Source organism: Prionailurus bengalensis, chromosome A3 (genome assembly GCF_016509475.1).
Source record: "Prionailurus bengalensis isolate Pbe53 chromosome A3, Fcat_Pben_1.1_paternal_pri, whole genome shotgun sequence".
Classification (NCBI taxonomy): domain Eukaryota; kingdom Metazoa; phylum Chordata; class Mammalia; order Carnivora; family Felidae; genus Prionailurus; species Prionailurus bengalensis.
In genome coordinates, this window is record NC_057354.1 from 89,935,624 (window position 1) to 89,950,311 (window position 14,688).

General features: G+C 39.0%; 1 protein-coding gene across 3 annotated transcripts in view; it reads left to right on the forward strand.

The window, feature by feature from the left end:
* Positions 1-557: 557 nt before the first annotated feature.
* The window catches only part of ALMS1 (ALMS1 centrosome and basal body associated protein), a 221,667-nt gene continuing 207,536 nt past the window's right edge, over positions 558-14,688 (forward strand). For 2 of the 3 annotated variants that reach the window (XM_043603693.1, XM_043603694.1), the window contains exon 1: positions 558-962. In XM_043603693.1, coding sequence (XP_043459628.1) covers positions 663-962 — 300 coding nt within the window. In that variant the 5' untranslated portion in view covers positions 558-662. The remainder of the gene's footprint in view (positions 963-14,688) is intronic. The other variant, XM_043603695.1, reaches the window with a different exon arrangement.

Consider the following 14,688-nt stretch of genomic DNA (forward strand, 5'->3'; position numbering starts at 1 on the left):
TACCTACCACTAAGTCCTTTACGTTGGTTATCTGCTTTGATTATCACAACCATCCTATGTGAAGGCCTCTTATCATTTTATAGAGGCTCAGTCACACCAATGTAAGTGGCGATGTCAGGATTCAAACTTCCATTTTTCTGGTACCAGCTTAACTCCTCTACCGCCCCACTTTTTCGCCGCTAGGTTCAAGTGCCCATCATACAGCCTGTCTAATGGCAGGCACTCAACCTTTAAAAATTTGTAACTTGCAAGTTTGACTATCATAGGTTTATCCTAGAGTCCGATCTCCTCCCGGTGCAAGGGCAAAATTCAGTTTTGACTTGGTCCAACCGAGGACGAAATTCTCCCCTCCCTCGAGAAGACCCCAGTCCGAGTTTATTGTGAGCTTTCAGTACTGTGAGCAACGTCCCAGCGTGTGACGAGGGCTACGCCACTCCCTCGCCACCTCCAGCCACACCTCCGGCCTCCCCGCGGGGCGTCCTTAGCAACCCGCGCTCTCACTCCCTGCCCCGCCCCGTCCGCGCGTCGCGGCGCCGGGTGCGAGGCCGCGGCGGTCTTTGCGCCTGCGCGCGGCCGCAACCGCCAGTCAGCTCTCTTCCCCTACCCTTCCTCCCCTTTCCCCTCTCCCCCTCCTCCTCTGCCTCCTAGAGCGAGACGCCAACATGGAGCCCGAGGACCTGCCGTGGCCCGGCGAGCTCGAGGAGGAGGAGGAGGAACAGGCGGAGGAGTCTGCGAACCAGGAAGAGGACGAGGTGGTGGAGGTGGTGGAGGAGGTGGAGGAAGGGGAGGGGCGGGAGCTGGACTCGGACTTTAATTACGAGAGCCAGCCACGGGAGAGCACGGACGACGAGGACGACGAGGAGGCCAAGGCCTGGCTGCAGGCGCACCCCAGCGGGAGTTTGCTTTCGTCGTCGCGCCCGAGACACCGCTTCTTGGAGGACGAGCGGACCGGCCCGGAGAAGGTGAGCCAGGCGGGGGAGAGATGTGGGCTGCCGTCGGGCAGGGTGACGGGTAGTCCCTGAGCGCTCCGCCTGCTTTCTACCCTGCTGCCTCCTGCTCGCTGCGGGTCACGGTGCCCGACAAATAATAAGCGCGCTTTTAGAGCCTTGTAGGGGCCATCTCGCGTCCTGGGCCCACACTCTTGTTCAGGTTTTGGTTGGCTACGCCAAGTTTCCCATTCTTACTGGCAAAGACCTCTCTTGTTTACTCCTCTCGTTGGGTCCCGGGCTTTTTGAATTACACCAGACGTTCTGAGAGCCAGTATTCCCAGTGGGTGTGGTGAAGCAACGCTTTGGGAGGGAGGTGGGGCTCCTTGTGCCCTGCGGGAGGGGAAAACGGCGGTGTTGGAGTGGAGAGTAAGGTTGCCCAGGGACTGTTTTGTTGGGGAGACAATTAGATTAGTATGCCTGAAGGGCAGGACTCTTCTTGAGGGAGTAGTGTGGATTATGGACACTACATGATTAGTCTCCAGAGGCTCCTCGCCTATTGTACTTCACCGGACCCTCGTTTGTAGCAATAAAGGGGTCCCCAGTCGGTAGCAGGAGGTTTATGCGGCAGTTCCAAACAGTCTGGAAAGCTAGAAAGCACAAGGTATTACACAATGGAGAAAGAGCTGATTTTATGGTTGGCTTCTGAAGACCGGTTTGAAAATAACTACATTTAATTCATTAGCTTCTCAGGGAGAAAAAGTTTGCTCTACAATTCAGATATCAAATCATCAGACATTTATTAAGTTTCTGTTGTGTGCAGGGTATGTGTGGGGACCAAAAGAAGCCCAGGGGTTTATTGTCTAGGACTTCTCCATAGACAAGATGTATGTAAACTATGCAGAGTGACAAAATGCAGCAAAGTACAACAGTTGAAAAGAGAAAAGTCTTACATAGACTTGTGCTGTTCAGTACAGTCATTACTAGCCACATGCGGCTCTTTACATCTTATTTAGTTAATTAAACTAAAAATTCAATGCCTCTGTTATACTAAGTGCTCAATAGCCACACTTGACTAGCGGCCACTATTGGAAAGTGCAGATACGGAATAGTTCCTTAATCACAGAAAGTTCTTTTGGACATTGCTGCCTATAGACTGTTGATCATTAAAGAATTATTGTTTTGCCTGGTAAATATTCCAGTGGGCACTTACTCATTGAGCACTCATTAGGGCATTCACCTGTTGTGCTGGTTGGAACCTTGGTGAACCCAAACATTTTTTTTTTATCTCTGCCTCACTAGTGTTCACATAAGAGGGAGGCAGACAGAATTCATTTGGCCACATGAATAAAAGTAAAACTGATATGTACTAACATGCTTTGAAAGCATACGGAAATGGAATCTGATCTTGTTAGTGACGCTGGGGAAAGCTTCCCTGAGGAAGTTCTGATAGAGCTAAGATCTGAAGACAAATTAAAGTTAACTAGCAAAGAGAAAGCCTCTCAATTGAGGGAAAGGCACATGGAAAGGTAATGTGGGAGAAAGCATGGCATTTCCAGGAAACTAAAGGCCAATATAGATAAAAGATTTATCTCTGGAGCTTTGGAAAGTCATTGAAAATGGGGTATATAGTAAAATTTGTGTTTCAGAAACATCACTTTGTAGCAGAGTGGAGAACAGCTTTGACAGCAGGATGGGGAAGGGGAAGTGGCAATATGTCAGGGATGCTAATTAGTAAGCCATTGCAGTATTGCCAGGCAAAAGATGACCATATTTTGCAACAAGGAGGTGTTGGTGGATATAGAAAAAAAAAACAGACTGATTGGAGAAATATTTAAGAGGTAAAATCATTGTACTTATCCATTAATTTTACATTATTATTACACTAATAATGGATTAGGTGTGGAACATGGAGGCAAGAAGGTGTTTGGTGTTAGATTATTGGATGAATGATTGTGTCAGATATTGAGATATGGCCAGGTTAGAGGTGGGAGTGATGGGAGGGAGGGGTTGATGGGATTGGCTGAGATGAGTGTTAAGATTGTTTTTGGAGATCAAAGGAGAAGTCTGGGTTGGAGATTTCAAGCTGTAAGTTATCTGCATATAGACCATAATTAAAGCTACACTTGTGGATGAGGTCTCCTAACTTTTATTTTGTTCTATGATTTCTTGTTTGAATCAAACTATTAGTATTTAAATTTATATCTCCAAGCCTAGAGGAGGAGTGTATTAAACCACTTTAACTCTTATTATAGACAATATGAAAAATTATTATCCCGTCTAATAGTGATCTATATATAATAGACAACCCTACTTCTTAGAGCCTAGTGTTTCTCCCCCACCCCCTCCAAAGAAGTGGGTTTTTTTTTTTTTGTTTTTGTTTTAAGAGAATCAGGTATTTTACTGCTTACCTTGGAGAATATATGAAGGTATAGAAGGTGTTCAGTATTAAATGTAGTTTTAAGGGGCGCCTGGGTGGCTCAGTTGGTTAAGCATCTGACTTTGGCTCAGGTCATGATCTCATGGTTTGTGAGTTTGAGCCCTGCATCGGACTTTGTGCTGACAGCTCAGAGCCTGGAGCCTGCTTTGGATTCTGTTTCCCCTCTCTCTCTGCCCCTCCCCTGCTCATGTTCTGACTCTCTGTCTCTCAAAAATGAATAAACATTAAAAAATTAAAGTAAAGGTGGTTTTAAGATGATATAAAGAGTATTATGATTTTTTCCCTTAGTTTGCTGACATTGAATTTTACTGGCATAAGTTGGAAGATGTTTAAAGGGGAAAGAGACTTTAGTGTTTCTTGCTAGAAATTTATGAACTATAAAGTTTTTTGAAGATAAGTTGTGTAGTATTTAATGCAGTGTATTAAAAGGATGAGACCAAATGATAGGAAACATTTAGTTCTGTCTAGTGTCAAGTTAAATGACAAAATTGTAAGGGTTTGATTCACTTATTTCTCTCTTATTAGATCATAAGGATGTACTAATGGTAATGTATAAGGTAGCAATTAAGTTTGTAGTTGTGAGACTGAGCTAAGGCATGAGTTCGGAGTGAAATGTGCCCAGCCTTACAACCAAGTCTTTTTAAGGAGTTTAGGAAGTGAGTGGTTCAGAGCTTTTACCGTGTTGGTCTTAACACTGGTTCTGCAGGCCGTTGAACATGGATCATTTCAAACACCTCTCCTTGTAATTCCTAAACTTAAATTTCTGAGCTGTGCTAGGGAAGATAATTCAGTTATATGGATTGGTATCACCAGAAATTCTTGGTCTCCATCTTTTAACTGGGTCATGAACAGTGTTTGGAAATCTTTGTGTTTCCTCCCTCCGCTTCTTGCACATCTTCACTCTTAGCCTCTAGCCCTCTCCTGATGTTCAACATCAGGCCTGAACCCCTTTTTCACTTTCCTGACCCCTGTCTCCAGATTTGTCTACAGTGTATAATTTATCTTTTTTGACCTATTGACACACATTTCATTCTTTTAAATTTTTTATAATATTTGTTTATTTTTGAGAGAGAGAGAGCGCATGTGCGCGCATGAGTGGGGGAGGTGGGGAGAAACAGAGAAACAGACAGACAGACAGAATCCGAAGTAGGCTCCAGGCTCTGAGCTGTCAGCAGTGAGCCCGACACAGAACTTGAACTCACAAACCCGGAGCTTGAACTCACAAACTGGGAGATCATGAGCTGAGCCAATGTCGGAGGCTTAACCAGACTGAGCCACTCAGGTACCCCAATATATATTTTATTCTTAATATTAATCCTTGTTTTCTTAGCATAAAAACTGTGTCATAGTGTGTTTTCTCTTAAGGAACTGCTGCATTTTATTGGGATATTTTATAAATGATAATGGTTTTGCTTTTTTTTTTAAGTGTGTTTATTTTTGAGAGAGCGTGAGTAGGGGATGGGCAGAGAGCGAGAGCGAGAGAGCGAGAGCGAGAGAGAGAGAGAGAGAGAGAGAGAGTGTGTATCTCAAGCAGGCTCCACACTGCCAGCGCAGAGCCCAGTGTGGGGCTCAAACTCATGAAACGGTGAGATCATGACCTGAGCTGAAACCAGGAGTCCAATGCTTAACCAACTGAGCCAGATTAAAATTTCATTGTATGGGTATACTATATTTGTTTTTCATTCATTGGTTGATAGACATTTGGTTTTTTTCCTACCTTTTGGCTGTTACGAAGAATGTTGCTATAAACATTTATGTACAAGTTTTTATGTGGACATGTTTTCATTTCTATTGGGTATATATTTAGGAGTGGAATTGCTGGACATGTGGTAACTCCATATTTGTCCTTTGAGGAACTGTCCGATTGTTTCCCCAAATGGCTGCTGCACTCTTTTACATTCCTACAAGCAGTGTACGAACATTCCAATCTCTTTACATCTTTGTCAACATTTGTTATTATTTGACTTTGATTATAACCATCGTGGTGGATGTGATGTGGTATCTCGTTGTGGTTTTGACTTGGATTTCCCTGATGGCTTATGATATTGAGCATCTTTTCTTGTGCTTATTAGCCATTTGTATATCTTCTTTGGTGACATGCCCATTCAGATCCTTTGCTTATTTTTATTTTGGTCATTTGTCTATGTACTTTTGAGATGTAAGAATTATTTATTTATTCTTCATATTTTCCACAATGTGAATTTAATATTCTTTTATAAGGTGTCTGCTTTGCAATATTTTTTCCCAGTCTGTGGGTTTTTTCACATTCTTGATAGTGTTCTTTGAAGCACAATAGATTTTATTTTATTTTATTTTATTGTGTTGTGTTGTGTTGTGTTGTGTTGTGTTGTGTTATGTTATTTTTTAAAGTAGGCTCCGTGCCCAGCATGGAGCCCAATGCAGGGGTTGAACTTACAACCCTGAGATGAAGACCTGAGCTGAGACCAAGAGTCAGATGTTTAACCACCTGAGCCACCCACATGCCCCAAAAAGTTTTTATTTTTGATGAAGTCTTATTTGTCTTTTTTTCTTTTGTTGCTCATGCTTTTGGTGTCCTATCTTAGAACCTGTTGCCGAATGTGAATTCATAAAGATTTACCTGTATGTTTCCTCTAAGAGTTTTATAATTTTTGCTCTTACATTAAGGTCTTTGATCAAGGTCTCAGCAGTGGGGTTAAAATGTTTATTAAACCATGTTATAAACAGACATAACTGTCTTCTAGGCTTTGTGTTTCCATTTATAGAGTACAGGCAGAGTATATAATTCTTAAGGGCCCCAGGATTTTCAGAATGATAAATGATCATTGGCTTCAATTTAAAGTCACCAGCTGCATTAGCCCCTAACAAGAGAGTAGCCTGTCCTTTGAAGCTTTGAAGCCAGGTGTTGACTTCTTTCTAGCTATGGAAACCCTAGACGGCATCTTCTTCCAACATAAGGCTGTTTTGTCTACATTGAAAATCTGTTTAGTATAGTTGCCTTCATTAATTTTCTTAGCTGGGTCTTCTGGATAACTTGCTGCACCTTCTATATCAGCGCTTGCTGCTTCATGTTACACTTTTGTTATGGAGATCGCTTTTTTCCTTAAATCTCATGAACCAACCTCTGCTATCTGCTAGTCTCATAGTTTTCTGCAGTATCCTCACTTCTCTCAGCCTTCATACAATTGAGCAGGGTTGAGCCTTGCTCTGGATTAGGCTTTGGCTTAAGGGAATGCTAGATTGTATGCTAAGAGTGTGTTTAGTTTTGTAAGAAACTGCCAGAGTGTCTTCCAGAGTGATTGTACCATTTTGCGTTCCCATCATCATTGAGTAATGAATAAGAGTTCCTATTGCTCTGTATTCTGAGCAGCATTTGGTATTGTCAGTGTTTTGGGTTTTGGCCCTTCTAGTAGGTGTGTAGTGGTGATCTCACTGTTTTAATTTGCATTTCCCTAATATATGATGTTGAGCACCTTGTCGTGTTCTTGTTTTCCAGATATACATCTTTTTTGATGAAGCGTCTGTTCAGATCTATTACCCATTTTCTTTTTTTTTAATGTATTTATTTAGTTTTGAGAGAGAGAGAGAGAGAGAGAGAGAGATAGCACACGTGGGGGAGGGGCAGAAAGAGAGGGAGACAGGATCCAAAGCAGGATCTGCACTGACAGCAGAGATCCCAATGTGGGGCTTGAACTCATGAACACAAGATCATGACCTGAGCCGAAGTCAGATGCTTAACCAGCTGAGCCACTCAGGCGCCCCTATTACCCATTTTCTAATTGGGTTGTTTGTTTTTGTATCTTTGAATTTTAATAAGAGTTGTGTATTTTGGTTAATAGTCCGTATTGTCTTTTACAAATATTTTCTCCTTGTCTGTCGCTTGTCTTTTCATTCTTTTGACATTGTCTTTCACAGAACAGAAGTTTTTAATTTTAATTAGCCCATTTTATTAATTATTTCTTTCAAGGATTGTGCTTTTGGTGCTATACCTAAAAACTCATCATCATACTCAAGGTCATCTAGGTTTTCTCTTATATTATCTTTTAGGTGTTTTATAGTTTTTATAGTTTTGCATTTTGTATTTATATCTGTGATCTGTTTTGAGTTAAATTTTGTGAAACATGTAAAATTAGTGTTTAGATTCATTTTTTTCATTAGATTCATTTTTTTGGATGTAGATGTCTAGTAGTTCCACTACCATTTGTTGAAAAGAACATCTTTGCTCCCTTATATTACCTTTGTTCCTCTCCAAGATGAGTTGACTGTATTTATGTGGGTCTGTTTCTGGGCTTTGTTCTGTTACAGTGATCTGTTTGTATGTTCTTTTGCCAATACTACACTTTTTTGATTGCTGTAGCTTTATAGTGAGTCGTGAAGTCAGATAGTATCAGCCCTCCCACTTTGTCTTCTTTAATTTTGTATTGAGCGTTCTGGTCTTTTGCCTTATAAACTTTAAGAAAAATCTGTCAATACCCACAACATAATTTGCCTGGAATTTTGATTGTGATTGGAATCGTGTTGAATCTATACATCATATTACGAGGAGCTGACATGTTGACAGTATTGAGTCTGATAAATCATGAACATGGAATATCTGTCCATTTAATTAGCTCCTCTTTGATTTCTTTTACCAGAGGCTTATAGTTTCTTTCATATAGATTCTGTACATATTTGGTTAGATTTATACCTAAGTATTTTAATTTTGGAGTGTGCTACTGTAAATGGTATTGTTTTTTAAATTTCTAATTCCATTTGTTCTGCTCTCTTTTTAATGTTCAAGAATGATTCACAGAATCTCTATCCATCTACTTTTTTGAAAATGGGGTATTGAAGTCTAATTATTGTTGAATTGTCTATTTCTTCCTTCATTTCTTTCAGTTTTTCTTTCATTTTTTACTGGGGGCTCTGGTGTTAGGTGCATATAGATTTTTAATTATTATACATTCTTGGCAGATTGACTTTTTTTTTTAATTTTTAATTTTAACATTTATTTATTATTGAGAGACAGAGAGACACAGAGCGTGAGCAGGGGAGGGGTAGAGAGAGGGGAAGACACAGAATCTGAAGTAGGCTCCAGGCTCTGGGCTGTCAGCACAGAGCCCATTATGGGGCTCATACTCACAAACCGTGAGATCATGACCTGAGCTGAAGTCAGTTGCCTAACCAACTGAGCCACCCAGGCACCCCTGACTGTTTTATTATTGTGAAACATTCCTGTTTGTATTGAGTAATTTTTTTTTTGTTTTCATATTGTTTTTAAAAAATATTTTTAAATTTTAATTCCAGTATAGTTAATATACAGTATTACATTCATTTCAGGTGTACAATAAAGTGATTGAACAATTCTATACATTACTCAGTGCTCATCATGATTAGTAAGTATATTCTTAATCCCCTTTACCTATTTCACCCATTCCCCCCCACCTACCTCCCGTCTGGTAACCATCAGTTTGTTCTCTATAGACAAGAGTCTTTTTTGGTTTGTCTCTTTTTTCTTTGTTTTGTTTCTTAAATTCCCCATATGAATGAAATCATATGGTATTTGTCTTTCCCTGATTGACTTCTTTCACTTAGCATTATACCCTCCAGATCCATCCATGTTATTGCAAACGGCAAGATTTCATCTTCTTTTATGGCTGAGTAATATTCTGGTGTGTGTGTGTGTGTGTGTGTGTGTATCTATACATCATCTTTGTCCATTTGTCTATCAATGAACACTTGGGCTGCTTCCATAATTTGTCTATTATAAATAATGCTGCAGTAAACATAGGGGCGCATTTATCTTCTCAAATTAATGTTTTCATATTTTGAGGGTAAATGCTCAGTAGTGAAATTACTGGATCATGTAGTAGTTCTATTTTTAATTTTTTTAAGAACCTTCATACTGTTTTCCATGGAGGCTGCATCAGTTTGCATTTCCACCAGCAGTGCCTGAGGGCTCCTTTTTCTCCACATTTTCACCAACATTTGTTTCTTGCGTTTTTGATTTTAGTCATTCTTAGAGATGTGAGGTGATACCTCATTGTGATTTTGATGTGCATTTCCTTCATGTTGAGCATCTTTTCTTGTGTCTCTTCACCATCTGATATCTTCTTTGGAGAAATGTCTGTTCATGTCTTTTGCCCATTTTTTAATTGGATTATTTGCTTTTTTGGTGTTGTGTAAGTTTTTTATATTTTGGGGGTACTAACCCTGTATTGGATGTGTCATTTGCAAATACCTTCTCCCATTCAGTAGGTTGTCTTTAGTTTTGTTGATTATTTACTTTGCTGTGCAGAAGCTTTTTATTTTGATGTAATCCCAAAGAGTTTAGTTTTGCTTTTGTTTCTCTTGACTCAGGAGACATATCTAGAAGAATGTTGTGTGGCCAGTGTCAGAGAAATTACTGACTGTGAGCCCTTCTAGGATTTTTATGGTTTCGGGTCTCACATTTAGGTCCTTAATCCATCTTTTTTTTTTTTTTTTCATTTTAAGTTTATTTTGGTATGTGGTATAAGAAAGTGGTCCAGTTTCATTCTTTTGCATGTAGCTGTTCACTTTTTCCAACACCATTTGTTGAAGGAAGGTACTATCTTCTATTACGTATTCTTGCCTCCTTTGTCAAAGATTAATGGTCATATAATCAATTTATGTTATGTTAATATTATATTATTTCTGGGCTCTATTTTGTTCCATTTATATATATATTTGTGTGTGTGTGCCAGTACTATACTGTTTAAAAATAATTTTTTTTAATGTTTATTTATTTTTGAAGGAGACAGAGACAGAGCGTGAGTGGGGCAGGGGAGACACAGAATCTGAAGCAGGCTCCAGGCTCTGAGCTGTCAGCACCCAGCCTGATGGCGGGGCTGTAATTCACGAACTGTGAAATCATGACCTGAGCTGAAATTGGACACCTAACCGACTGAGTCACTCAGGCGCCCCTGTATTGTTTTGATTATTGTAGTTTTGTAGTATATCTTGAGATCTGGGATTGTGATACCTCCAGTTTTGTTTTTGTTTTCTTCCTTTTTTTTTTTTTTTTAATTTGAGAGAGTGCACGCACTCATGAGGGAGGGGCCAAAGGGGAGAGAGAGAGGGAGAGAATTTTTTTTTTTTAATATTTATTGTCAAATTGGTTTACATACAACACCTGGTGCTCATCTCAACAAGTGCCCTCCTCAATGCCCATCACCCACTTTCCCCTCGTCCCCACCCCCCATCAACCCTCAGTTCTCTGCATTTAAGAGTCTCTTATGGCTTGCCTCCCTCCCTCTCTGGTTGTAACTTTTTTTTTTTTGCCCTTCCCTTCCCCTATGGTCTTCTGTTAAGTTGAGAGAGAGAATCTTTTTTTAAAAAAATTTTTTTTTCAACGTTTATTTATTTTTGGGACAGAGAGAGACAGAGCATGAATGGGGGAGGGGCAGAGAGAGAGGGAGACACAGAATCCGAAACAGGCTCCAGGCTCTGAGCCATCAGCCCAGAGCCCGCCGCGGGGCTCGAACTCACGGACCGCGAGATCGTGATCTGGCTGAAGTCGGACGCTTAACCGACTGCGCCACCCAGGCGCCCCAGTTGAGAGAGAGAATCTTAAGCAGGCTTCATGTTCAGCCTGGACCCCAATGTGGGGCTCAGTCATAACTATGAGATCATGACCTGAGCTGAAATCAAGAGTCAGATGCTTAACTGACTGAGCCACCCAAGGACTCCTTTACTTTTCAAGATTGCTTTGGCCATTTGGGGTCTTTTGTGGTTCCATACAAGGATTAAGTGTTCCTGGCATTTTGATAGGGATTGTATTGAATCTGCAGATTGCTTTGGGTAGTATGGAAATTTTAACAATATTGGTTCTTCCATTCCATGAGCATGGAATACCTTTCCATTTGTGTTGTCCTCAATTCTTTCATCAGTGTTTTATAGTTTTCAGAGTACAAGTCTTTCACCTCCTTGGTTAAATTTGTTCTTAGGTATTTCATTATGTTTTAATATGTTTTGTCTTGATATTACTATAGCCACTCTATCTATTTTATGATTGTTTGCATAGTAAATCTTTTTTATCTATTCTTTAACTTATAACCTGTTTGTCTTTTTGAGCCTAAAGTGTGTCTCCTATAGATAGCATACAGTTGAATCTTCTTTTTCATGCAATCTAACACAACATATGCCTTTGATTGGATTGTTTGGTTCATTCACGTGTAGTGTTAATAATATGCTTGGATTTATTTCTGCTATTTAGCTTTTTATTTTCTGTATATCTTGTGTCTATTTTTTTCCTTTAGTCTTTATATTGCCACATAGAAACTTTATGCCCATACAGGTCCATTCCCTACCCCTTCTTTAATGCTGTTACTATTAGGCATATGTCTACATGTGTTATACTCAGCAATATGTTGTTATAGTTAAAACTTTATAAAATCTTAGGTTTTTTGAAGAATCTGGCAGAAGGTAGAATAACAAAGATATATTTGTAGTGATTGTTATATTAATCTACTTATCCCTTTTTTGTACTCTTCATTTCTTCCCTTTTTTTGAGTTACTATCTGGTGTCATTTTCTTTTTTCATTAAAAAAAATTTTTTTTTAATGTTTATTTTTGAGAGAGAGAGAGAGAACGAGAGAGAACGTGCCACGAGGGGCAGAGATAGAGGGAGACGCAGAATCCAAGCAGGCTCCAGGCTCTGAGCTGTCAGCCCAGAGCCTGATGCAGGCCGAACCCATGAACTGTGAGATCATGACCTGAGCTGAAGTTGGAAGCTCAACGGACTGAGCCACCCAGGCGCCCCATGGGGTCATTTTCCTATTCCATTGCACTCTGTTCCTGTTGATCTCCTTTGTGCTGTCATTATCAAATACATTTCTATGTTATAGGCCCAACAGTACAGTTAGATATATATTGTTTGATATAGTTGCTTTTTAAATCAGTGAAAGGAAGAAAGGAGAAGTATGCCATTATACTGTCTTTTGCAATTACCTGCAATATTGCTTTGATTAGCCCTTTTTGTTGTTTTCTATAAGTTTGAATTACTCACTGGTGTCACTTGCTTTCATCCTGAAGAACATCCCTTAGTATTTTCTGTAAAATAGGTTTGTTATCAAGAAATTTTCTCTTTTGTTTATCTGGGGCTTGAATTATTTTTAATTGTGACAAAATAAATATAAAATTTACCATTTTAACCATTTTTAAGTGTGCAGTTTGATAACGTTAAATATATTAACATTGTTGTACAACCAATTTTCAGAACTTTTTTCATCTTGCAAAACTGAAGCTTTGTGCCCATTAAACACAACTTCCCATTCCTCTCACCCCAGCCTCTGGTAACCACCATGTTTATGTTTCTATGAATTTGACTACTTTAGTTACCTCATTTAAGCGGAATCTTAACAGTATATGTCATTTTGTGACTGGCTTACTTCACCTTAGCGTGATGTCTTCAAGGTTCACTCATACTATAGAATATGTAGAATTCCTTTGTAGGAATATCCTTCCCTTTTAATATTTAATTCCCTTAATAATATTCCATTGTATGCACTTACCATATTTTGCTAATCCATTTATTTATCAATGGACACTTGGGACTGCTGCCAGTTCTTTGGGGTATATACCCAGAAGTGGAATTGATGGATCATATGGTAATTTTATTTTTAATGTTTTGAGGAACTATCGCACTGTTTTCCACAGTGGCTTTACCTTTTGTAGCTCCATCAACAGTGCATGAGGGTTTCAGTGTTTCTACATTCTTACCAGCACTTATTTTCTGTTTCTTTTTTTTTTTTTTTTTTTGATAGTAGCCACCTTAAAGGGTATGAGGTGGTATCTTGTTGTAGTTTTGATTTCCATTTCCCTGATGTTTAGTGATGTTGAGCATTTTTTCATGTGGTTATTGGCCATTTGTATGTTTTCTTTGGTAAAGTGTCTATTCAGATCCTTTGCCTATTTTTTAATTGGGTTATTTGTCTTTTTATTATTGAGTTGTAATAGTTTTCATTATATATTCTAACTATGACTCTTTTATCAGATATATGACTTGCAAATATTTTTTTCTCCCATTCTGTGGTTTGTCTTTTTACTCTGTTGATAGTGTCTTTTGATGCGCAATTTTTTTTTATTGTCATGAAGTCCAGTTAGTCTCTTTTTCCTTTTGTTACCTATACCAGGAAATCATTGCCAAATTCAGTGTCATGAAGCTTTTGTTCCATGTTTTCTTATAAGAGTTCTCTTGTTTTAGGTCTTACGTTTAAGTCTTTGATCCATTTTAGTTAATTTTTGTATGTCATTTTGGGTAAAGTAGTTTACACTGTATAAGATTTTCACCTTTTTGGTTAATTCCTAAATATTTTATTCTTTTTATTTTATTTTTTTAAATCACCGTTGAACCTTTTTTTTAATGTTTATTATTTTTGAGAGAGACTGTGTGAGCAGGGGAGGGGCAGAGAGAGAGAGAGAGGGAGACACAGAATCCGAAGCAGGCTCCAGGCTCTGAGCTGTCAACACAGGGCCCGATGTGGGGCTGGAACTCACAAACTGTGAAATCATGACCTGAGCTGAAGTCGGATGTTCAACTAACTCAACCACCCAGGCGCCCCCTAAGTTGTTTATTCTTTTTAATGCATTGTAAGTGGAATTGTTTTTGTAATTTCTTTTCAGATTGTTTACTGTGTATAGAAATGCAATGGATTTTTGTGTGTTGACTTTGTATTCTGATACTTTGATGAATTAGCTTATTCTAACTGCGTGTGTGTAATCTTTAAAGTTTTCTCTATATAAGACTATATCATCTACAAATGAGATATTTTACTTTGTCCTTTCCAGTTTGGTTGCCTTTTATTTCCTTTTCTTGCTTAATGCTCTGGTTTGAACTTCCAGAATTATTTTGAATAGAAGTGGTGAAAGTCTTTATTCCTGATCTTACAGGAAATACTTTCAGTCTTTCACTATTGAATATGATGTTTGCTGTGGGTTTTTCATATCTGGTTCTTACTATGTTGAGGTAGTTTTCTTCTTTTTCTAGTTTGTTGAGTGTTTTTATTATGAAAGGGTGGTGAATATTGTCAAATGCTTTTTCTGCAGCAGATGAAATAATCATTTTGTTTTATCCTTAATTCTGTTAATGTGAGCTATTATGTTGATTGGTTTTTATATGTTGAACCACCCTTGTGTTCTTGGGTTAAATCCCACTGGAATATGGTATACAGTCCATTTAATGTGCTATGAATTCTGTGCTAGTAAGTTGTTATGGATTTTTGCTTCTGTGTTTATCAAGGATATTGATATTAGTTTTCTTGTAGTGTCTTTGGCTGGCTGCTTCGTATCAAGGTAATACTAGCCTCATAGAACGAGTTAGGAAGTGTTCCTTCCTCTTCAATT